At 50.1% G+C, this 19,845-nt stretch overlaps 4 protein-coding genes across 4 annotated transcripts; 2 read left to right on the top strand and 2 right to left on the bottom strand.

The window, feature by feature from the left end:
- Window positions 1–471: 471 nt before the first annotated feature.
- On the top strand, window positions 472–1,745 carry PCYB_061400 (hypothetical protein; the record flags this gene model as incomplete). The annotated part of the gene is made up of 2 exons (XM_004221307.1): window positions 472–1,499; window positions 1,727–1,745. The coding sequence occupies 2 exons, from the start codon at window positions 472–474 to the stop codon at window positions 1,743–1,745; spliced, it is 1,047 nt and encodes a 348-aa protein (XP_004221355.1).
- Window positions 1,746–2,826: 1,081 nt separating this feature from the next.
- PCYB_061390 (hypothetical protein) lies at window positions 2,827–6,004 on the bottom strand (the record flags this gene model as incomplete). Its single annotated transcript, XM_004221306.1, has 3 exons — window positions 2,827–4,221; window positions 4,439–5,170; window positions 5,303–6,004. The coding sequence occupies 3 exons, from the start codon at window positions 6,002–6,004 to the stop codon at window positions 2,827–2,829; spliced, it is 2,829 nt and encodes a 942-aa protein (XP_004221354.1).
- A 1,527-nt stretch (window positions 6,005–7,531) lies between these two features.
- On the top strand, window positions 7,532–16,177 carry PCYB_061380 (hypothetical protein; the record flags this gene model as incomplete). The annotated part of the gene is made up of 23 exons (XM_004221305.1): window positions 7,532–7,612; window positions 8,102–8,228; window positions 8,463–8,566; window positions 8,773–8,937; window positions 9,142–9,223; window positions 9,355–9,673; window positions 9,803–9,910; window positions 10,191–10,392; window positions 10,699–11,021; window positions 11,350–11,475; window positions 11,633–11,876; window positions 12,040–12,160; window positions 12,329–12,535; window positions 12,717–12,799; window positions 12,997–13,115; window positions 13,304–13,379; window positions 13,514–13,594; window positions 13,770–14,075; window positions 14,351–14,497; window positions 14,621–14,758; window positions 14,959–15,113; window positions 15,692–15,827; window positions 16,016–16,177. 18 exons carry the CDS (start codon window positions 7,532–7,534, stop codon window positions 14,073–14,075), a joined length of 2,874 nt encoding a protein of 957 aa, XP_004221353.1. The 3' UTR covers window positions 14,351–14,497; window positions 14,621–14,758; window positions 14,959–15,113; window positions 15,692–15,827; window positions 16,016–16,177.
- An 887-nt stretch (window positions 16,178–17,064) lies between these two features.
- On the bottom strand, window positions 17,065–18,039 carry PCYB_061370 (60S ribosomal protein L30). The gene is made up of 3 exons (XM_004221304.1): window positions 17,790–18,039; window positions 17,416–17,657; window positions 17,065–17,296 (listed from the first exon to the last, which is right to left on the bottom strand). Exons 2-3 carry the CDS (start codon window positions 17,537–17,539, stop codon window positions 17,094–17,096), a joined length of 327 nt encoding a protein of 108 aa, XP_004221352.1. The 5' UTR covers window positions 17,540–17,657; window positions 17,790–18,039; the 3' UTR covers window positions 17,065–17,093.
- Between the last annotated feature and the right edge of the window lie 1,806 nt (window positions 18,040–19,845).

Below are 19,845 nucleotides of genomic sequence, written 5' to 3'. Positions count from 1 at the left end.
TTGACTGATCGACGCTTTTGTAACCCTTTGCCCTCCATTTTAAACGTGCATGTGGACAAGGTACATGCGCAGATGCTGGGGGACACTACCTAGAGGGATAACACACCTTCTTCAAGGGTCACTTCCGAGTTGGACGTCCGTTGGCCCTTTTGTTCTTCTCCACTCTGTGTAGTAGCTTCCCTTTCTGTGCGTAGCTGAGGGGGGGGCGTGAAATGAATCTCCTTTTAAATGAGCGGCGTTGAGGAAGGCGGCAGTGTAACTGGCGGTGTGGGTGGCGGTGCAGGTGGCGATACAGGTGGCTGCGTACAAGGCGGTACAGGTGGCGATACAGGTGGCTGTGTACAAGGCGGAGCACACGTCAGTGTTCTTGGTGATGTACGGAGCGATCTGCAGGGAGGTGTGCACGTGGCAACCCTGGGAGGAAAAGGCAGCGAGAGCCAAGGGGTGCACACAGACGTGAAGCTTGACGGAATGGAAGACCAATCGACAACCAAGGAGGGGCAGGACAGAGAAGGAGGAGGCATTCCTGATGGAAACAACCCTTTGATGGAACTGCAGTCATGTGGACCCCCCAAAGTTCCCAATGTGGCGAGTTCCAAAGCGAGATGCAAAGGTACAACCGAGCTAAGAGTGGACTACGCCACGAAGACGATAGAAAATGCGAAGGAGATCCTGCGAAACAGTGACCAGTGCGTGATGAGAGAGTCGAAGTTGGAGGCGGATGAGCTGAATGACATCGCGGAGATTTTGCACAGCAAGGATGGGGAGCTGGCGGCGGTCGGAGGGGTAGGTGCCATCGGTGGAGCAGCTTCTATCGATGGGGCAGCTTCTATCGGTGGGGAAGCTTCTATCGGTGGGGAAGCTGCCATCGGAGGGGTGGCGCCAGGTGGCGACCCCCCCGCGAACGAACAGAACGACGCAAACATGAAGGTCCTGTTCGAAAGCTCCAACTCGTCCCTGCCATTTATCCTCAAGGGAATCTCGGAGACTCTAGACCATATCCTCTCAGTTGACAAAATGAAAAGCAGAAATAAAAATAAACTCATACAAGTAGTGCAAAACGCACACATGCTCCTGAGGTCGAATTACAATCTGGTCCTCAAATGTGACACAAATTTAGCAGTAATTGTAAAAAGAATTAAAAGACTGTACAGACTCTACAGGAAGTTAGATAGTCATACAAAAATACCTACTAAAGTGAAGACCGTTGTTGGGGACGTTGCTCCATATATGCTACCCATTCGACATAACGACATGGGGGAGGTTCCCTTCGTTGGGGATACTGGAAGTGGTCCTAGTGGTAGCGCCATAAAAAGGAGAAACACAAACCAACAGGATGAAACTGAAGCTCATGAGGGGGATGGAAATGGAGACGTCGATAAGCAAATTGGGGGAGCTCCTCCTACCCATGATGATAACGATAACATGAGTGGTTCTGTTCATGGGGGGGACAAAGAGTTGAACAGAAACGCGCATTCCATTGTTGCTTCATCAGTTGGGTGTGGATACAGTTGGAACGTTGGGGAAGCCAATCAGCAGGTGGATCCCCCATGTGGGGGAAAGGGAGACAAAAAAGAGACGCCGCTCACAGAGGGATCATCACTCGTGGAGACACTGCTCAACGGAGGACCGTTTGAGGAGACCCTTCTCCATGAGGTAGTCCCATCTGCAACTGTGGGTGCAGACCAGGGGTTTCCACATCCCCCCCGTGACGCAACCGCCGTAGAGGATTGCCCCCAAAGTGACACACAAGGAGATAGCAACTGCGTGGACAAGGAAGACCACCCCTTGGGTCCAAACAAATTAAGCTACTCGTTCGTTAAGGGTGAGGAGGGGCGAAGTTATAAAAACCTCACGAGTATTGAATCCAAGTCGACGGCCATGTCCAACCACAAGGAGGACACTGGGTCGTCATTCATGACGGAGGGGAGAAGCGCAGCGGAGGGGAGAAGCACAACGGAGGGGAGAAGCACAGCGGAGGGGAGAAGCACAGCGGAGGGGAGAAGCACAGCGGAGGGGAGAAGCACAACGGAGGGGAGAAGCACAACGGAGGGGAGAAGCACAGCGGAGGGGAGAAGCACAGCGGAGGGGAGAAGCACAGCGGAGGGGAGAAGCACAACGGAGGGGAGAAGAACTACGGAAGAAAGGAAAAAAAAAAAAAAAAAGCGCATCGGGAGCGAAAAGCGGGGAGGGCGGCAGAAATGCACCCCGCTCACAATGGACACCCCGCGCGGAGTTCAGCGAAGGAACGAAACAACAAAAAAAAGGAACGCGAAAAAAAGAGAATCCTGCGCGAGCTGAGCAAGCTGAACTCGCTGTTCTTCTTCACATTCAACCACAAGGGGGACATCATAAACTACCTGCACAGGGAGATACGCTCGAGCATTTCGGAGTTCGACGCGGCGTACCAGCTGTATGTGTCCAAGTAGGTGGCCCCTCGACCGCTGCGTGTTCAGGTGCACGTGGGGGGGCCCGCTGGGTTGTCCACTCGATTGCCCACTCGATTGTGCGCTGGATTTCCCACTCGATCGCTTTCCTGTATGGGGGACTGCACCCCCGCCAATTTTTTCGTCTCTCTGGAGATGCCGTGTTGCATATGCGCACCGCGTGACAGACGCATCTCTCCCCTTTTTTTTTTGACCCAAACAATTGTTACTTAACTCAGGAGGTCTCTCCCAATGTTGAAGCCACTCCGACATGATTATTCTCACTATGGTTGTGGCTGCCCTTACGTGGGGGCATCGTACAAAACGGCTCTTCCCCCCCTCCCTTTGGGTTGCTAACCCCACTGAGGTGTGATACCCTCATGTGGGTTACCACCCCGTCTCACATGTTCATGTAGCGCAGTATCGTGTTGGAGATCTGCTGCGAGATATTCTTAACGAAGGCAGGGGCGTCCATGTTGGTAATAAAATTTTTTTTTCGCTTGGAGTTGCACACATAGGTGGTGTAAATATCGTCGATATTTCCGAGTTCCATTTCGCAGAGCCACATGTCGAAGAGGATGCTGTGGATGAGCTTTCTGGATTGGTTTTTGTGTCCCTCCGGTGGGTCCTTCTCATTGGGGGTGTCCCATTCGTTTGGGGGAAGCGAACCAGGTTGCTCTTCCCGTTTGTGCAGTTCGGGTTTTCGCAGTTCGGTTCTTCGCAGTTCGGGTCTTCGCTGTTGGGTGTGTAGCTCGTTGGGGTGGGGGTAGCGATCATACCCGGGGTAGCGGTTATCCCCATGGTAGCGACCATCCCCACCGTAGTGACCATCCCCATGGTAGTGAGCACCCCCCGTTTTGTAAAACTTGCTCTCCAACGTCCTATACGCATCCGTGGTGTACTTCCAGAACTGGTCCAGGGAGAACCCACTACTCCCCCCCTGAGGGTTCGGCTGCTTCTCCGATTCCTCTCTCTTCAGTAGCTTCACAACCTGCATGATGTCCTTCTGAACCTGTTTAAGTTTTCTATCGATACGGTTGTAAATTTTGACAATTAGTTGGAGCTTAAATTGGTCTGTGTCTTCCTCAGCTTCGTTCTCGTGGTTCCCTCCCACGGGGTTCACTCCTCCTTCTTCTTCTCCCCCTCCTTCTCCCCCTCCTCCTACTGCTAATCCGTGTGTCACTCTCTTGGCTACCTTCCCATCATCACGAACGCTTAAATTTGTTTCCTTGTTAAGTGTATATACTTCTGGCAGGGCGACATGGGGAGAGGAGCTGCCGGACCAGGTTCCGTTGCGCTTCCCATCAGAGAGAGGCCTCCTCCTTACTGGGTTTTCCTTCCCCGCCTCGTTGCCGCCAACATTGCCGCTAGCGTTGCAGTGGTAAAGGGGGGGGGAATTTCTGCAGAGAGTTGAGGCACTCTCCGGGTCGGTAGTACACTCCTCCTCTAGAGGGTCGCTCTCGTTGCTAAGACGATCATTATCCCCCCCCTCGTGGTGGCCACTCTGTCCTGAGGATCCACCCCCCAAGTAAATATCCATCTCATATTCATCAACTTCCTTTTCAATTAAAACCCTGTATTTGTATGCTTTCTCCTTGAGTAAATAAAATTTCGTCTTTATCTGATAGAGATTGTAATGTGGGAAGACAATAAGCTTATACAAATGAAATAACTTAAGGGAACTCTTTCCTTCCTCTGTGTTAAGTTCCTTCTTCGTTGAATTTTTCTTTAAATTCGTATTCCTTGTTGGGTTGGGCTTCCCCGTGATGGGGGTTCCATTTCGAGTGGTCCTCCTCTCCACAGGGTGTGGAAGGTGCAAAGGGGGAAGACGATCGGCAAGGCCTGGAAGATCCACAGAGTTTTGACAGTTTGGACGGGGCGGAAGAGTTGCCCTCACGGCGATCGGTCCTTCCCGCGCCCACCTCATCTGCTGCACACGGCGCAACACCATTTGACCACTCTCGCGTGAGTGTGTTCCCCCTGGCCCTTTCGTCCAACTCGCCTCCGCTAACATGAGACAACAACACACTGCGAGTCGTTTTCATCCTCTTCGAATGGAACATGAGAGCCCTGATGCTAGTGACCCAGTAATTAAACTCTTGCAAACTTTTACAAGTCAGAGTTATTTTTTTCTTTTCATTCATATAAACGATGGAAAAGGAGAGTCTCTTCAAAATATCGACTTTGAGATTTTCCAACATGTCTTCATGCACGATTTTTATTTCGAGACTGTTAATTTTTTGGAAATAAATCTTGCATTGCTCATCTGTTTTCCTTGACGAAAACCATTTGATAAAATTTAGGTCTTTGCTTATGAAGAAGAAGCGTAAGTGAGGGATGCTATAGACTGTGTGCTTGAGTAGGTTACCTCCTTCCTTTGTGTATTCTATGGCTCTTAAGACCTCTGGGAAATTAAGGGGGTACATGAGTTTTTCCTTCACGTGGTTCTTCCTTTTGATTATGTATTCCTGATTTGGTTTCACATCTCCCAATGACTCGTACTCATATCGCTCGCATATTTTGTAATAGGCGTAGGTGTTCCCTTTTAGTGGTATTTTTTGTATATTTTTTTGTTTCTCCTTGTATTGGTTATCTTCGTTGAGTCTCTCCAGGCGTGCGAGATAGAAGTCCTCGCTCGCGATGTTTATGCAGAAATTATGCACGCACCGCTGTACCTCCTGCCTGTTCATGCCGCGATCCCAGTGGTATGCAAAGGGCTTGTCGTCCCACCAGAGGCGGCACATCTGCGAAGGGGAAGCGGGGGAAGCGGCAGGCATAGCGGTGGGAAACGCGGTAGGAGACGCGGTTGGAGAGGCGGCTGAAGACGCGCTTGAAGACTCGACCATTGCAACATTCGTGGGGTGAGAACCCCTCACCGGGTGAATAGTCTTCTTTTCGTTAATAGCCTTCACTGGGTCCGCCGCATCTGCGAGACCCGCGCCAACGTTCGAGCTTCCCCCACCAGAGTTGCCATCATCCCCCCGGTGTGTCCCTAAAATGGTGTCCTCCTGAATACTCTTTAAAATTTGCTCAATGGAGTTGGTCGAATGGAAGTTCTCCTGTCTGCTTCTCCCCGTGGCTTCGCTTCTCCGAAGCTGGCCTGGAAGCGTACCTCCATAGTAATCAGCACGTCGTTTTCCTTCCCCCTTTGAGATGGCCCTTCCGATCGAACTTTCGGCGTGCCTTCCATCTCGCTGTGTGTGTATCGTCTCCTCACTCGGTTGGTTCACCATCGCGTGGGCCCTCTTCTCCTGGGCCTTCCTGCAGAAGTAAACACCTTCGTTCGATTCGTTCGTCATGTTCGATTCGTTCGCCTTGTTCGTCTTGCTCGCCTTGTTCGCCTCGTTCCACTCGTTCGATTCGCTCGACTGACTGCGTGATGGCGGTCGCTCCTGAGACGGATATCTGTATATCTTCTGGAACTCCTTCTCCAGATTGGCGAAGTTGATGGTGGCGATATTTGAAATATTCGCGAAATTTCCATCGCTGCTATTCTCCTTGTTGTCACAGGGTCCGTCGAACTTGAGGTCCTTTTCTTGGGGGTGGTGGTGGTCTGTGCGCTTCTTCGCTTCGTTCATTTTGTGAGTGGGCGATAGGCGTGAAGGCAGCGATGCGTGATGGGCGCGGCACCACGTGAGAAGACAGCCTCTGCGGTGACTGCGGCACAGCCTCCCTCCGAAGGCACCCCTTTAATAGCAATGCCCCCCTTAATAGTAATGCCCCCTTTTTTTTCACCTAAAGTGGTCGGGTAACTTCAAACTTCAAACTTCAAAAATGGGGGTGTCCCAACGCGCGCATTCGCACCCGCGTGTGGGAGTCAGGCCCATTGGCGAGTCACGTCTTGGCAATTCTTCTCTGCGTCATTCACGCGCGGACGGGGAGCAATCAAAAGAGCGATCAAAAGAGCGATCAAAAGAGCGATCAAACGAGCGACCAAACGAGCGATCAATCAATCAAACGAGCGAGCAATGAAACGAACGAGCAATCAATCAGTCAAACGAACGAACACGTGTGCACGCATAACTACGCAAATGGGCGAACCGCATAGAAAGCAACTGCGCAGGAAAGCGAAACAACGCAACGGGGGGGAATGACTTGACTTCCCCATTTGCCTCCCCCAAAAATATACACCTCGTGATAAAGACAACGGCAGTGCTTATATCGAGGGTAAGTCATGGGTGCAAAATGTGTGCTGTGTCATCGGATGGGGTGACAAAAACTGCTCGGATGAGTAATCCTTCTACATTTTTTTTTTTTTTTTATTTTATTTTTTTTTTTTCGACGCGTTAACGTTAGTCATGCGGTGTGCGTGTAGCGGAGAGGGCAGTTCGTATTGGGGGGGGGGAAATGTTGGCCTTTCACTTCCCCGCCCAGGGGGGAGTGAGAAGCGCGCACATGGGTGGACGCCCCGTCTCCGTTACATATGTGAACATACGCGAGGAAGGGGGAGAGGAAGAAAGAAAAAGGACAAATGGCGAACTGGGGCGAAGTGTATTAGGGCGACGTGTGCTGGGGCGACGGGTATTGGCCGAGGTGATGTAACCCTGGGGTAGGGTTATACAAAGTGTGACCCACGAGTGAAGTGTAACCGTGGGGGAGTTACCTCCGGTGGTGTAAGCGTCGCGTTCGTTTTCACCAATTGGGTGAACACGCAGGAAGTCCTTCGTCATTAATATTCGGTCACGTTCTCACGAGGTTGCGCGAAAATGGCCACAGCGTGTGTACACGTGGGAGATATCTACAGCTTTTGCACGTAGGAATGTACATAAGGATGCACGTATGCAAAGCTCACAGTGCTGTACGAATTCCAACTGAGTGCTGCGCGACGCTCCGCTCGGGCGAGTCAAAACTGGGCGAGAATGAATAAATTCGTTCCGCTGACAAGGGTGATGAAAAAGCAAACTCCTTTCAGTGGACCCACCTCATCACGCGTGCACACCAACAGAAAGAGGGGGAATTTGAAATGTGCGCGTGGGTAGGGATAAAGAATCAGCCACGTTCGTATGGGGGACACTTCCCGTTCTAGCCATAATCAGAAAAAATTACTTTATTTTGTTTTATTTTTTTTTTTTTTTTTTTTCTCGTTGACACTTTTGCGGACCAAAATGGCTAACAGGGAAGTGAAGAAGCGCCCGGGAGAAATAGATGACGTTTATTTCTGTGACACCATGAGGAGGGAGCTCCAGGTAGGGACACACCGGCGGGGGACACGGGCGGAGAACTGTTCGTTCCTGTAAGGGTGGTGCGCATCCGGGGGGTGTAAACAGGAGCCCACATACGGAGAAAAAAAAAAAAAAAAAGGTGCAAATGGGGGAGGCCCTTCCCATCAGCTACCATTGCGTTGTTCTTTTCTCCCTGCCCAGGGTAGACTCACCTGCGCAGGGAGCACCTCGGAAGGGAGAAGCACCTCTCGCTCGCTATGATGCCCCCCTAACGCACACATGTCCATGATAAAGGATTTCTCTCCCCTTGTCGCTCCTCTCCCCATGTAGCTCCTCTCCCCATGTAGCTCCTCTCCCCATGTTGCTCCTCTCTCCATGTAGCTCCTCTCCCCATGTCGCTCCTCTCCCCATGTAGCTCCTCTCCCCATGTAGCTCCTCTCCCCATGTAGCTCCTCTCCCCATGTAGCTCCTCTCCCCATGTTGCTCCTCTCCCCCTTCTCTTCCCCCTCAAAGCTGCTGACGGATGAATACAAAAAGAAGACTCAAAGGAAGCTCTTTTTAAAGTGCATCCTAAAGACGGAGCTCCTTGTGGTGACAATTTTTTTGGTTCCCCTGTTGGCGTGCCCAATTTTTCTCAAGGGTATGGCTGGGGGTTTGGCGGTAAATGTGGCGGTAGATTTGGCGATAGCTTTTTTGGCGGTGGCTTTTGCGGTAGCTTCTGCGCAGCACTGTGAAAGTCGAGTCACGGGCGCGTGAGACGAGGTCGCCTGCCTCTTCACCGTTCCGCAGGTCACTTTGCAGGCCTTGCTGTGCATCTCTCCCCATATATCCCCCCCTCCCCTCTCTCTCTCCCCCACACTATCCCACTCTGTAGACAACGATATAATCAGTTCACATTACCTGAAGGGTTTGTTCGTGCTGATATCTCTGCTGCTGCTCTTGTTCGTCTTTCTCTATTACGAGATTGAGGATGCCCAAGTATGTCCAATGGAGGGTTGCTCATGCGTATGCATAAGGGACATCGCCGCTATGTACCGCCATAAGGGGGAGGCTCAAGGAAGGGTTCCCCCTGACCTCACTTACATTCGCGCAGCCACTACGCATACTTTCCCACGTGTGCTGCGCACTCTCTTCACATACTGAGGCATGTTAGCACACAGCCAGGTCTCCCTCCCTCCCCGCAGACGAACGAGTTTTTGAGAAAAATAAACGAAGCTGCTAAGTTGTTATCACCAAGGAACATATCCAAAAAAAAGAAGGAGGACGATTGCCATTTGAATTATTTGTCCAGCTCTAATTTTATTTTTATTCATAGGAACAGGAGATGGGAGTTGCTTCCGACGAACCTGGTAGGGCCGTAGAGAGGGACTGAACGGCTGTTGGCTGCAGCGGCTCAGTTGTCGCCTCGCAAATCGGGTCACTCGTCGAGTCACTCACCGGGTCACTCATCTAACCACTCATCGGGTCACTCACCGGGTTATTTATCGACCCACCCATCGACCCACTCATCTAACCACCCATCGACCGACTCGCCTCTCCCCCCCGCCGAGCAGCTAATCAAGCAGGACATCTTCCTGCTGCGTGCCGGGGACCTCATCCCCTGCAGATGCGTGGAGTACAACATGGACGAAAGCGGTACGTCCGTCGCGCTAATCCCGTCGTGCATGATTGTTTTGTCCGACTTGCGAATGTGCACCCGTTGTGTGCTGTGCTCATCCCCACTGTGCCCATCCCCGTTGTGCGCTGTGCTCACCCCCACCTCGCAGCGTACGGGCGGCGGTACCAAAAATATGAGGTGTTCATGCCCATGGACAAGGATCAAATTAGTATGAACCTTTTGACAAGACACGCGAAGGACGATAAGAGGGACTACCTGCCCTCCTTCCATCTCTACTCATTCGTGGCAAAAGAAAACGTATCCATATGTACCATCAAAAAGTACATGCTGGACTCCACAGACAAGAATCGAATTTCGAAGCATAAGGGTAACCTGAGGAATGTGATCCTGACGGAGAAGATACACACATGTTACCTGTTCACGTGGGTGGTTCTCTTTTTGGTTTGTGTCCTGGCAGCGGTGGTGTAGTAAGTTTGCATGAGTGGGTCCCCAAACGTGGACTGTCTGTAGGCTGGACTGTCTGTAGGCTGGACTACCTCCAACCTGGACTACCTCTAACATGGGTGCTCGTACTCCCCGCTTCCCCCCCCTTGCAGCTTCACCGACATGAGGAACCACGGGGAGGATGTCCCCCACTTTGTCCTTACGTACTTCCTACTGTACAGCGTGCTGATGTCGATCACGATGCTGCCCTTTTTCCACAGGTAGGGTTTTGCCACAGCGCGGGGAGGAGCAGCGAAGCTAGCTGGAGAGGCAGCTGGAGGGGCAGCTGGAGAGGCAGTTGGAGAGGCAGTTGGAGAGGCAGTTGGAGAGGCAGTTGGAGAGGCAGCTGAAGAAGCAGTTGGAAAGGCATCTAGAAAGGCATCTAGAAAGACAGCTGGCTAGACTGCCGCGTACACACACCGCCATACATGGTTGCAAATCATTTTCGTGTCTCGTCTACCTCCCCCCTCTCACTCCCTCCACTCACCCCCTCCTCTGCAGAATCTTCTCTGAGCTGATATACGGATACTGCTCCTCTCTGAATCTGATCTATGAGAGTTATTTCAAGGAGGAGATGAACTACGAAAGGAATTTTTCTTCTTCTTTCGATTTTTCCACCACGACAGAAGATACGTCCTATGCAAATAAGAAGCGCTTCGGGTTGTTCTACACCTTGAAGAGCATATTTTTTCTGATCATTAAGGTGAGCCTTCCCTGAGAGTTCAGGGTTTGGTACCATGTCCTTTGTCCGTATGCACTTATGTACCTATGTCCTTTGTCCTTTTCTCCCTTTGGGGGACACACATATCCTGGTGGTAGTGCTCCTAGGGAAAGAGAAGTTCCCTCCAGTAGGTGTAAAAATATACCTACTCAGATGTCCAGCTAGCCATTTTTTTTTTTTATTCATTCATTTTTAATTCATTCATTTTTTGTTCATTCATTTTTTGTTCATTCATTTTTTATTCATTCATTTTTTATTTTTATTTTTTGTGATGGCGCCCCCCCGCAGGGCATCAAAATTGATAAATGCTACCTGAACATCCTGAGCGACTGCTCAGTGTTGTGTTTCCTAGACAGTAGCGGACTGCTGCTAGACAGCAATCACAGCATCAAGGAGATCTGCTTGTATAACTACATGAACTCGAAGAAGGAGACTCCGTCAAGCTCGGCCATGATGAAGGGGGTACCAAATCACAACAACTACATCCTCACTGTTATTGATATCCTCATGGACAACAAGAGCATGTATGCCTATCAGAGAATTAAAAATCGCAAAATACTGCACTCCCTCTTTCTGCTGTCCTACTACACCCAAGTTCCTAAATACGTAAAGTAAGACCCTTGGGGGGGGATTTCCCAAGCGGATGTCAAGCGGATGTCAAGCGGCTCCCAAGCGGCTACTCAGAAGCTTCTACTTATAAGCAGCTACTTATAAGATGCTGCTCCCAATCTGGTGTGCACACCGTTTCGGTGAAGAGGGACACATCTGTTGAGCAGTTGGCCATGTTGAGCATGTTGAGCAGTTGAGCATGTTGGGCAGTTGGCCCACCTACTCCACCTTGCTAGAGGTAGGGAACGCATTCCTACTGTTCACTGCCCGGTTCTCATCTCCTCCTTTCGCGTTTCTCTTTCCTCCCTCCTTTCTCCCCCTCCCCGACAGACTGCTAGACGAGTTCCAAAACAACATCCTGAATTACATGAACCAGCTGGACTACAGCCACCTCTTCATTTGTCTCTGCGACATTGGCAACATTTCGTACCCCTACAATAAATTTATTTTCCACAAGTGAGTGCGAGCGGGGGGGAGGCCCTGCTAACCGGTCGAACAGCAAAGCGGTTGCACTGATAAGCGGTCGACTGCTAACCGGTTGCACTGCTAAACAGTGCATCCATTCCCCTTTACGCGGACCACTCCCCTGTACGTGGACCCCTTCCCTTGGTAGGCTCTTCCTTTGCGTGGAAAACAAAAGCAGCTATGAGCTGTACAAGAAGAAAAGTAGCGAGCTGAAGAAGCACAAGAAGACCACAGGGGACGGTGGCGAGCTGCCATACCACGTGCACGAGCACGGCGAGAAGGGGCACGCCCTAGGCATCAACATCTACGACGCGGTCACGTCCAGGGACAACTTTGTGTTTGCCTTTGTCCTGTGCGAGAAGAAGAAGGACAAGTACCACCTCTTTCTGAAGGTGGGTTCTGCGGCGGGTTCAGGCAGGTTGCTTCGAGTTGCGGCGGGTTTAGGCGGATTGCTTCGAGTTGCGGCGGATAGCTTCGAGTTGCGGCACGCCACGCCACCCAAGCTGCCATTCCACCCTGCACACTGCTATGCGGTGCCCCCTCCCCCACGCGCAGGGACAACTGGACGCCCTCGTGAACAAGTGCATGTTCTACTACGACGGAAAGACCATCAACAGGCTGAAGCGGAGGAAGAAGAAAGTGCTGCGCATTCTGAATATGCAGTGGATATCCTCAGGTGTGTCCAGCGTCACAGGATACATCTATCTATGTGCGTTTGTACACGTATACGTATATGTATATGCATGTGTGTTTGTATACGTATATGCATATGCGTGTGTGTGTTTGTCTCTCCCCCGCTTTCTCCCCCATCCCACTTCATCGCGTAACGACCACACCTCTGCAGGAATAGAAAGCATATGCTTTGCATACAGACCCCTGAGCACAGAAGAGAGCAACTACATGAAAAATAATTTTCAAAAAAACGTGTACCTTTTGACAATAAACAAGCGTAAAGTGTATCATCTCAGAAATTTTTATAATGAAAATCCCTTCCCTGTGAAGGGGAATGAAAAATTCCTCTCTCACTTGCTCTCGACGAGTATCTTCATCGGTAAGGCGCGCGGGGGTGGCACGAGCGTGTCCCGGAAGCAGTACCCAACGAGCGTGTCCCGGAAGCAGTACCGAACGAGCGTGTCCCGACAGCAGTACCCAACGAGCGTGTCCCGACAGCAGTGCACAATTACACCTCCCATGCACCGCTTCTCATGCACCGCTGCCCCTCCCCTGCTCAGGCAACTCCGCAGTGAAACTCATGACGAACAGCGAAATACAGATGAGAATCAACGACTTCTACAATGTGGGTCTCTTTGAAATGGTGCCGTCGGGGTGTGCAAAAGGAGGAGGGACCGTGGCGCGCAAAAAGAGGAGGGACCTCGGCACACAAAGGAGAGGAGGGACGTCGGCACACAAAGGAGAGGAGGGACGTCGGCACACACAAGGAGAGGAAGTACCTCGGCGCGCTTACCATCCGTTCTCGCCGCTTACCCCCATTCATCACTCTTTTCACCCCAGGCAGGAATCCGCTTCGTGCATTTCAGCAAAACGGATCAAGCAAACACGAGGAACGTGTCGAATCTGTTGGGAATGGAGACAAACTGGAACACTTCAATTTCGCTGAGCCTCAACGATAAGTGAGTGGGTTCACTGTGCTGCTACAGCGTATTCGAGTCCGGAGCGATGCTACGCTGTGTTGTGCTATGGTGTGCTATTCTACGCTACGCTATGCTATGCTTTTTCCTTTTTTTTTTCGCCACCTCTGTATCGCCTGAATCCACTTGGCACACGCGTGTATCCTTCTTTGCCCTTTTCTTCTCCCCAGGTCTAGCTTCAAAAACAGGGACGGGAAGGTCGTCATCCCGAGTGGCATTAACAACATAAAGACGCATATCCAGGAGGTGGGAAAAAGAGACACACAATTCGTAGTTACTGTGTCTTTAGTCTCATGCTTACGTCACTGTGTGCAGATGTGTGTTTGACTATACGCAGGCATTCACATGTGCGTCCTCCTCTTTTCCGCCCTCCCAAAAAGGTGGATGACATCCCGTTGCGAGTCTCGTCCTACTCAGGCTGCAACCAGTTCAACACAGCCGAGATGATTAAAATTTTGCTCGTAAGTCGCCATCTAGACAGCGTCAAGCAGAGGATGAGCAGCGGATAGGCGCACCCAAATGAGATGTGGGGGGACTCTCCCCTCTCTCCCCTCTCTCCTCTCTCTCCTCTCTCCTCTCTGTCACCTCTTTCTTCCCTTGACACACACCCCACCGCACCTCTTTCCCCCCCCATAGGAGAACAACGAAATCATCACCTGCGTTGGGAACAGCCTCAACTGCTGCAACTTCGAAGTGTACAGCTTGTGTAACTACGCCGTGTCCATTCTGCTCCCGCACAATAATTCCTGTAAATACTGCCAAGGAAAAAGGGAGAGGAACACCCCATTTGATGAGCTGTCCACAAAGCAGAACCCGCTCATCTCGTATGCCTCCTTCGTGAATACGTTGCCGTGCAATTTGATAATAGAGAAGAGTCGATTGGGTAGGTTTCAAGAGACCAGCTGGTCAAGAGGTCAAGAGATCAGCTGGTCAAGAGATTAGCTGGTCAAGAGATCAGCTGGCTAAGTGGCCAAGTGGCAAGCGGGCGGGGTGCTGGAAGTGCGAGAAAACTGTCCGAATGGCTGGCCATCCCTGAGTCGCCTCGCTGTATGACCCTCCTCCTCAGTGTGTACCACTCCACCCCGACTTCACTCCTAACTACTCATCTATGCGTGTTCTCACCACTCCAAACCACCTTTTTATACGCCTTCTCTCCACTCCAAACCACCTTTTTACACACCTTCTCGCCACCCCCCACAGACCTCTCGGAAAACATAATGGAGCTCGTGTACAAACTACTGAAGAGTTCGAGAATCCACAAGAAGAACGTCTCCCTGACGATTTTTTTTTTTTACTTCTACTACTCCCAGTTGTCCTTCCTCCTGTTCATCGTTTTGGTGTTCTTTTTACCCCCCCTGATCTCGGTAGGGGCAACCCCTCAGTTGCATGATGAGTCTCCCTTCAGGGTGGAATTCCTCCTCCAGCACGTGATGTTGCATCTTCGTCTCCCCTCCCACTCCTTTAATTGGACTCCCTCCCCTATACAGGTCATGGATTACCTCCTGTTCATCCTTCTGATCATCCCCCTGCTGTCAATCGCCCTCCTGGGAAACGACAACAACGGAACCATAATGAATGAGATCCCCGACAAAGTCATCACGCGGGAGTTCTTGCTGAAGAGGCTGGTATGGAGTGCATCGGTGAAGGGCGCATCGGTGGAGCGGCGCAGTAGCGCAGTAGCGTTGGAGTCAGCTCGGCCCCTCTGTGGGGAGGCAACCCCCATTTGTTGAGGCAGAAATGGAGGGGGACCTTTACTTCATCCGTTATTACTTCGTCCGTTATGCTTAACTCACCCATTTTTTTTTCTTCCTCCCCCACGCGGCAGCTCTTCTACCTCATCAGGTGGATCCCCTTCATGCTGTTCTGCCTCACGTTGCCTGTCTACTATGTGCAACTAATTAACAAGCAGTTTGCCAGCAAGTACATTTTGGAGTCCACCCTGAGCGAAGACCTGTTGAGTTCATTGCAGAAAAATTTCTTGTCGGATGTGACGCACCACTGCACGCAGATTGCGCACTTAAGTAGGCATCGTCTTTTTCGCGCCGAGGGAAAGAATGAGGGAGGAGTTGTGCCGGTCAAGCTGGCTGCAGCAGCACCCTAGAAGTGGTAGCGCTAGTCGGTGCGCTAGTCGGTGCACTAGTCGATGCACTAGTCGATGCACTAGTCGATGCGCTCCCTTCCCCCCCTACAGCCTCCCTCTACAAATGCCAGCTGCTCCTGCATTCATTTCCTGACAAGGAACCGATGGGTGTCCGGCGAAACATGGCGGGCGTGATGATCAAGCAGTCGCAGATTTTTTTTTTTTCGTTTTCTCCCTGTTGTTCTTTGTTTCTTCGCTGTCGCACAGTGACAGGTGAGAGAGGGGCTCGGTTCGAAGTCGCGTCCACTGCTGCGTGTCCATTGCTGAGTGTCCATTGTTGGGTATCCATTGCTGGGTGTCCGTTGCTGCGTGTTCACTGCTGCTTGCCCGTTGCTGCTTGCCCGTTGCTGCTTGCCCGTTGCTGCTTGCCCGTTGCCTCCTACCCGATATCGCTTGCCCCTCCCCTTCCTCCACGCAGGTACGAACCCCTGTACAAGCTCAGCTGCATCCATAACTCAAAAACGTACTACTCCTGCCTGTTCATCTTCCTCATTTTGAGCCTCCTGTACGTGGCCCTCCGCATCTACATGCTCCCCTCCTATTACGTAATTCAGGTAAGACAAACATCGCTGCACATGGCGAGTGTGATTTTACTTCACCACTTAGCGTATTTTGTGCTAGCCTGTTGGAAGCACACTCCGCTGTACGCTGTAGATTTTTTTGTATCTACTACACATGGATCATCACATCATGTTAACATCTCCCTCTCTCTCTCCCTCCCCCTTGTTGACCCCGTTTGTAGTTTCCCGATGCGACTCTCAGTATACTTATAGTTATTTTCAGCCTCATCTTATTAGCAACAAACGAGACGTTAAAGCGTGTGGAAGCAAGGATAAAAACGAACAGGCAAAAATATTTGAAGGTTCTGTTTGGGACTCGCTTGGGCATGTGGAGTCCCAAGTGAGTTCCCACTGCAGTTGGCGACATGAGGTGTCTTTCTGCGCGGTGGTAGGATATCCCCCCCTTGGCGAATTTTCCCCCTTCAAGTTTGACCATCCGGGAGTGTTCCCCCGATCACCTTTTTTTTTTTTTTTTTTTTGACACCCAGTAAGCGCACACTGGTTGTGTGTCTCACTTGGCGAAGTAGCAGAATCGCCACTTTCATGTCTACTCGGACCAAACCGATGACTCCTTTAAGGGGGTCATTTGGTACATGCGCTGGGCATTTGGGGCTACGTATCTCTGCTGGAATGGCAGCGTAGCGGAGTAGCAGAGTGGAAGCACAGTGAAGTAGCAAAGTAGAAGCATAGCGAAGTAGCTGAGTAACTGCGTAGCGAGGCGATTCCCCGCTTGAGGAAAGCTTCGTCAGCCTCTCCTCCCCCTCGAAGGGAAAACACACACAAACTATTGGCCACCACTTTTTTTTAAGTTACCTTTATGGGTCTTTTGAAAATTAACACTTCCTCATCAGAACACGTGGGGTAAGTTTTGGAGGAGTAAGTTTTCGTGGAGTAAGTTTTCGTGAAGTTTCCGTGGGGCAGAGTAGCGCCCCGTTTGAAGAAGCGTGCACATATGTAAGGGCAATTACGTAGGTATATCTTTTCAGGAAAAAAAAAAAAAGGAAGAGAAGGAGAGAAGGAGAGAACGACGCGCAGAACGGCGGGGAGAAAAACGGGAAGCTACTGGCTCGGCATATGCACACCGGCGTTGATCTGGATTACTACAATAGGCTGCTTTCTCACGAGGTCTCCTCCACGCTGGCTTCTAAATCTAAATCTAAATCCTCAATTCTGAGCCTGTTTTTCAATTTTCTTCTCATCCTGGCAAAGTTTTACTTTTTTCCCTTGTCGATCCCCTGTGTTGAGACGCCTCCTTCCATTCTACTCGTTCGTCTTAATTATGTCCGAGTCACCCACATCCGTGATGACCAGGCAGCTGATTCGAAATAATTTTCCGCAGGCAGTTCCCAAATCGTTGTTGTCCCCATGGTAATCGTGGACCCCACATTTTGACAACATGGCGTAGTATTCTATGACGCTCCTCTGAATGGGTGGGCAATTGCTGCTGACGATGACGAGCTTGCCTGGGGGGGGGAGGAAGTGGTTGGGGAAACGAGTACGAAGTGGTGGCGGCGTACATACAACAGCACGTGCAATGTGTAATACGTATGCACGAGTTGCGGATCGCAACAAGCAGGGTTACCTTTCCCGGTTCGCAGGGCCTTCAAGCAAGACTTCCTCCCAAACTGATACTTGCCCGACTTCATCACAAGCTGTAGCTTGGAGTTAATGTTATCCCCCGCATTTTTCTTTGACTTCTTCGCCATGGTGAGTTGCAGACGTGGGAGTGGTTGAGCAGTGGATCGGTCGAACAGCGGATCGGTTGAGCAGTGGATTGATCGAACTGCGCAGTAACGGTGTGACTTGGAGTGGGTGTTAAAAAAGCTGAGGAGCAAAGCAGGGGAAGGGGAAATGAATCCGTATGGGGATGCATGCATTCATTCAGCTGGGTAAAAAGCATTCACTCGCGTAGTTAAAAAGCAGCACGCCAGAAAGGAAGCTCTTCTCTCCCTATACCTACTGAAGCGAACGCGCTATAAAATGACTATCCTTTCTTCGCGGAAAGAAATAAAAAAAAAAAAAAAAATTATCTTCACGCGCAGAGATGGTGCGAGGGTCAACCTTTTTTAAAATCCCAAATAGGGAGTAGAAGAAAATTTTAAAAAAAATTGTCACTTCTCACAGGAGGCAGTTCAGATGTTCAGTCAGTCACATCGCAACTGTGAATACGTGTACATCGGGAGATGCGCATTTGAGGAGAGAGAAAGAAAAAAAAAAAAAAAAAAAAAAGAAGAAAAAAGAAAAAAGAAAGAAAAAGGAAGAAGAAAAAAAAAAACTCTTTTACGGATTGCATACACCGTTGCTTTGTTGCTACGTGGTTCGGCTTATAACCTGCCGTATCGAGGTGTTCCGGTCGGGGAAAAAAGAAGCGCCGATGGATGGGGAGGGTCGGCGACAAGGTATGCTATGCTATGCTATGCTCATTCGTACATTGCATAATATTTGCTTGTGCAGCGAAGAAGTTAGCAAAAAGGCAATCTCCGAGTGCAATCCCGCTCGAATGGCAAATCGTCCCAAATGTGGTTCGCTCCCCCTCCCCCATCCCCAAGAGGTGACTCCCGCAGGGGTGAGGGCTCTCCCGCCCAAATTCACCACCACGCGAACATACGGATCGCCGCCAAAAAAAAAAAAACCCCGCACTTTTGCATACAAGGGAAGAAGTGCAGCGCAGCGGGAAAGAAAAAAGAATTTGAATAAATTTGTTTTTTTTTTTCCTTTCGTTGTATCGTCAGAGGGCATTCATAGTGAAGTGCTCATTTTGATGGTGCGTTTTTTTTTTTTTTTCCACGCATTTTGCAGTTTTGGCTTCTCCTTTCCAATTTTGTTGGCAGCAAAAATCGCGAAGGGGGCAAAATCGTCTCCCCTGTTTTTTTCTTAAAAAAAAAAAAAAAAATCTTGGGGAGAGGTTAACCCGTTTGTTAAGCAAAAATGAAGCGTTAAGGAGGAACAAATAGAAGTCTCCAAATGGGGGAAAGGAACAATGAAAAACAGGTTAAATGACAAAAAAAACAAACTCATTGACTGTATCATATGCGAAACTGTTTTTTTTTTTTTTTATTTTCACCCCTTGGAAAACTGCTTGTCCGTAAGGGGGCAACGAAGCCGGCGTATTTCATAGTGTAAAAATTTCTGGCAAAGAAAAGTGAGCGACCTCCCTTCATCGTTTCAGTGTAGTGCTGCTAAGGAAGGAATACCCAACGGGGGAAGGTTATATAAAAAGCGCCTTTTCACATCACCACTGCGAAGAAGCAAAAATGTATGCAGCACGCTCTTGTGGCAGGTGTGAGGATGTTCTTATATGCATACCTATATGTTTAACCGTTGGAGGGTGTGTTTCCCCCCTGACGTGGGATTTGCTCGGAGATTCCTTTCCCGTTTTATCATTCAGTCACACACACGCCCCCACCGGATGGGTACATACACACAAACAGGTTAAACGGTGGAGGGAATAGGCCTCCCTCCTTTGCGCTGCGTTCACTTGGTAGGGTCCTTATAGGAAAAATTGTTTCCCCCCAGTAGTGGAGAATAGCAGCGTCAGTTCTTCCCAGTAGGGACACACCATATTTTTCAAATTATCCCACACTTCACAAAAAAAAAAACCAATCATTTCGTGTGTGCAAAAAGTTTTCGCTAGTAAATAATTTTGCGAAATGTAACACATGAGTAGTAATTACTGTAAGAAAATGTAGGGATGTTCTTTTTTATTTTTTTTTATTTTCCAGCATTGTTGTTCTTTCCACTTTGCCTTTCAGCTAAGAAAGGCGACTTTTCTGTGTGCAAATGTATGTGCGGTGTGGCTGAGCGCCACGGGGGGAAGTGTCACATTTTGCTCATCTTTTGGCATTCTTTGTTTTTTTTTTCTTTTTTTTACATGTTTTATCTTTTCCACGCCGTTACGCATGCAGGGAAGTTCCTCGGGGAGGGAGTTTTATCTGCACGTTCGCTTCTCATGGAAAGGCATCAACTGTGTTTGTGTGTCGGGCGGCACAAGGGAGAAGTGAAGTTGGTCCCA

The sequence above is a fragment of the Plasmodium cynomolgi genome, chromosome 6 (assembly GCF_000321355.1).
Source record: "Plasmodium cynomolgi strain B DNA, chromosome 6, whole genome shotgun sequence".
NCBI classification, from domain to species: Eukaryota; Apicomplexa; class Aconoidasida; order Haemosporida; family Plasmodiidae; genus Plasmodium; species Plasmodium cynomolgi.
Note: the sequence above shows the minus strand (reverse complement) of the source record. Positions and strands in the feature narration are given on the sequence as shown.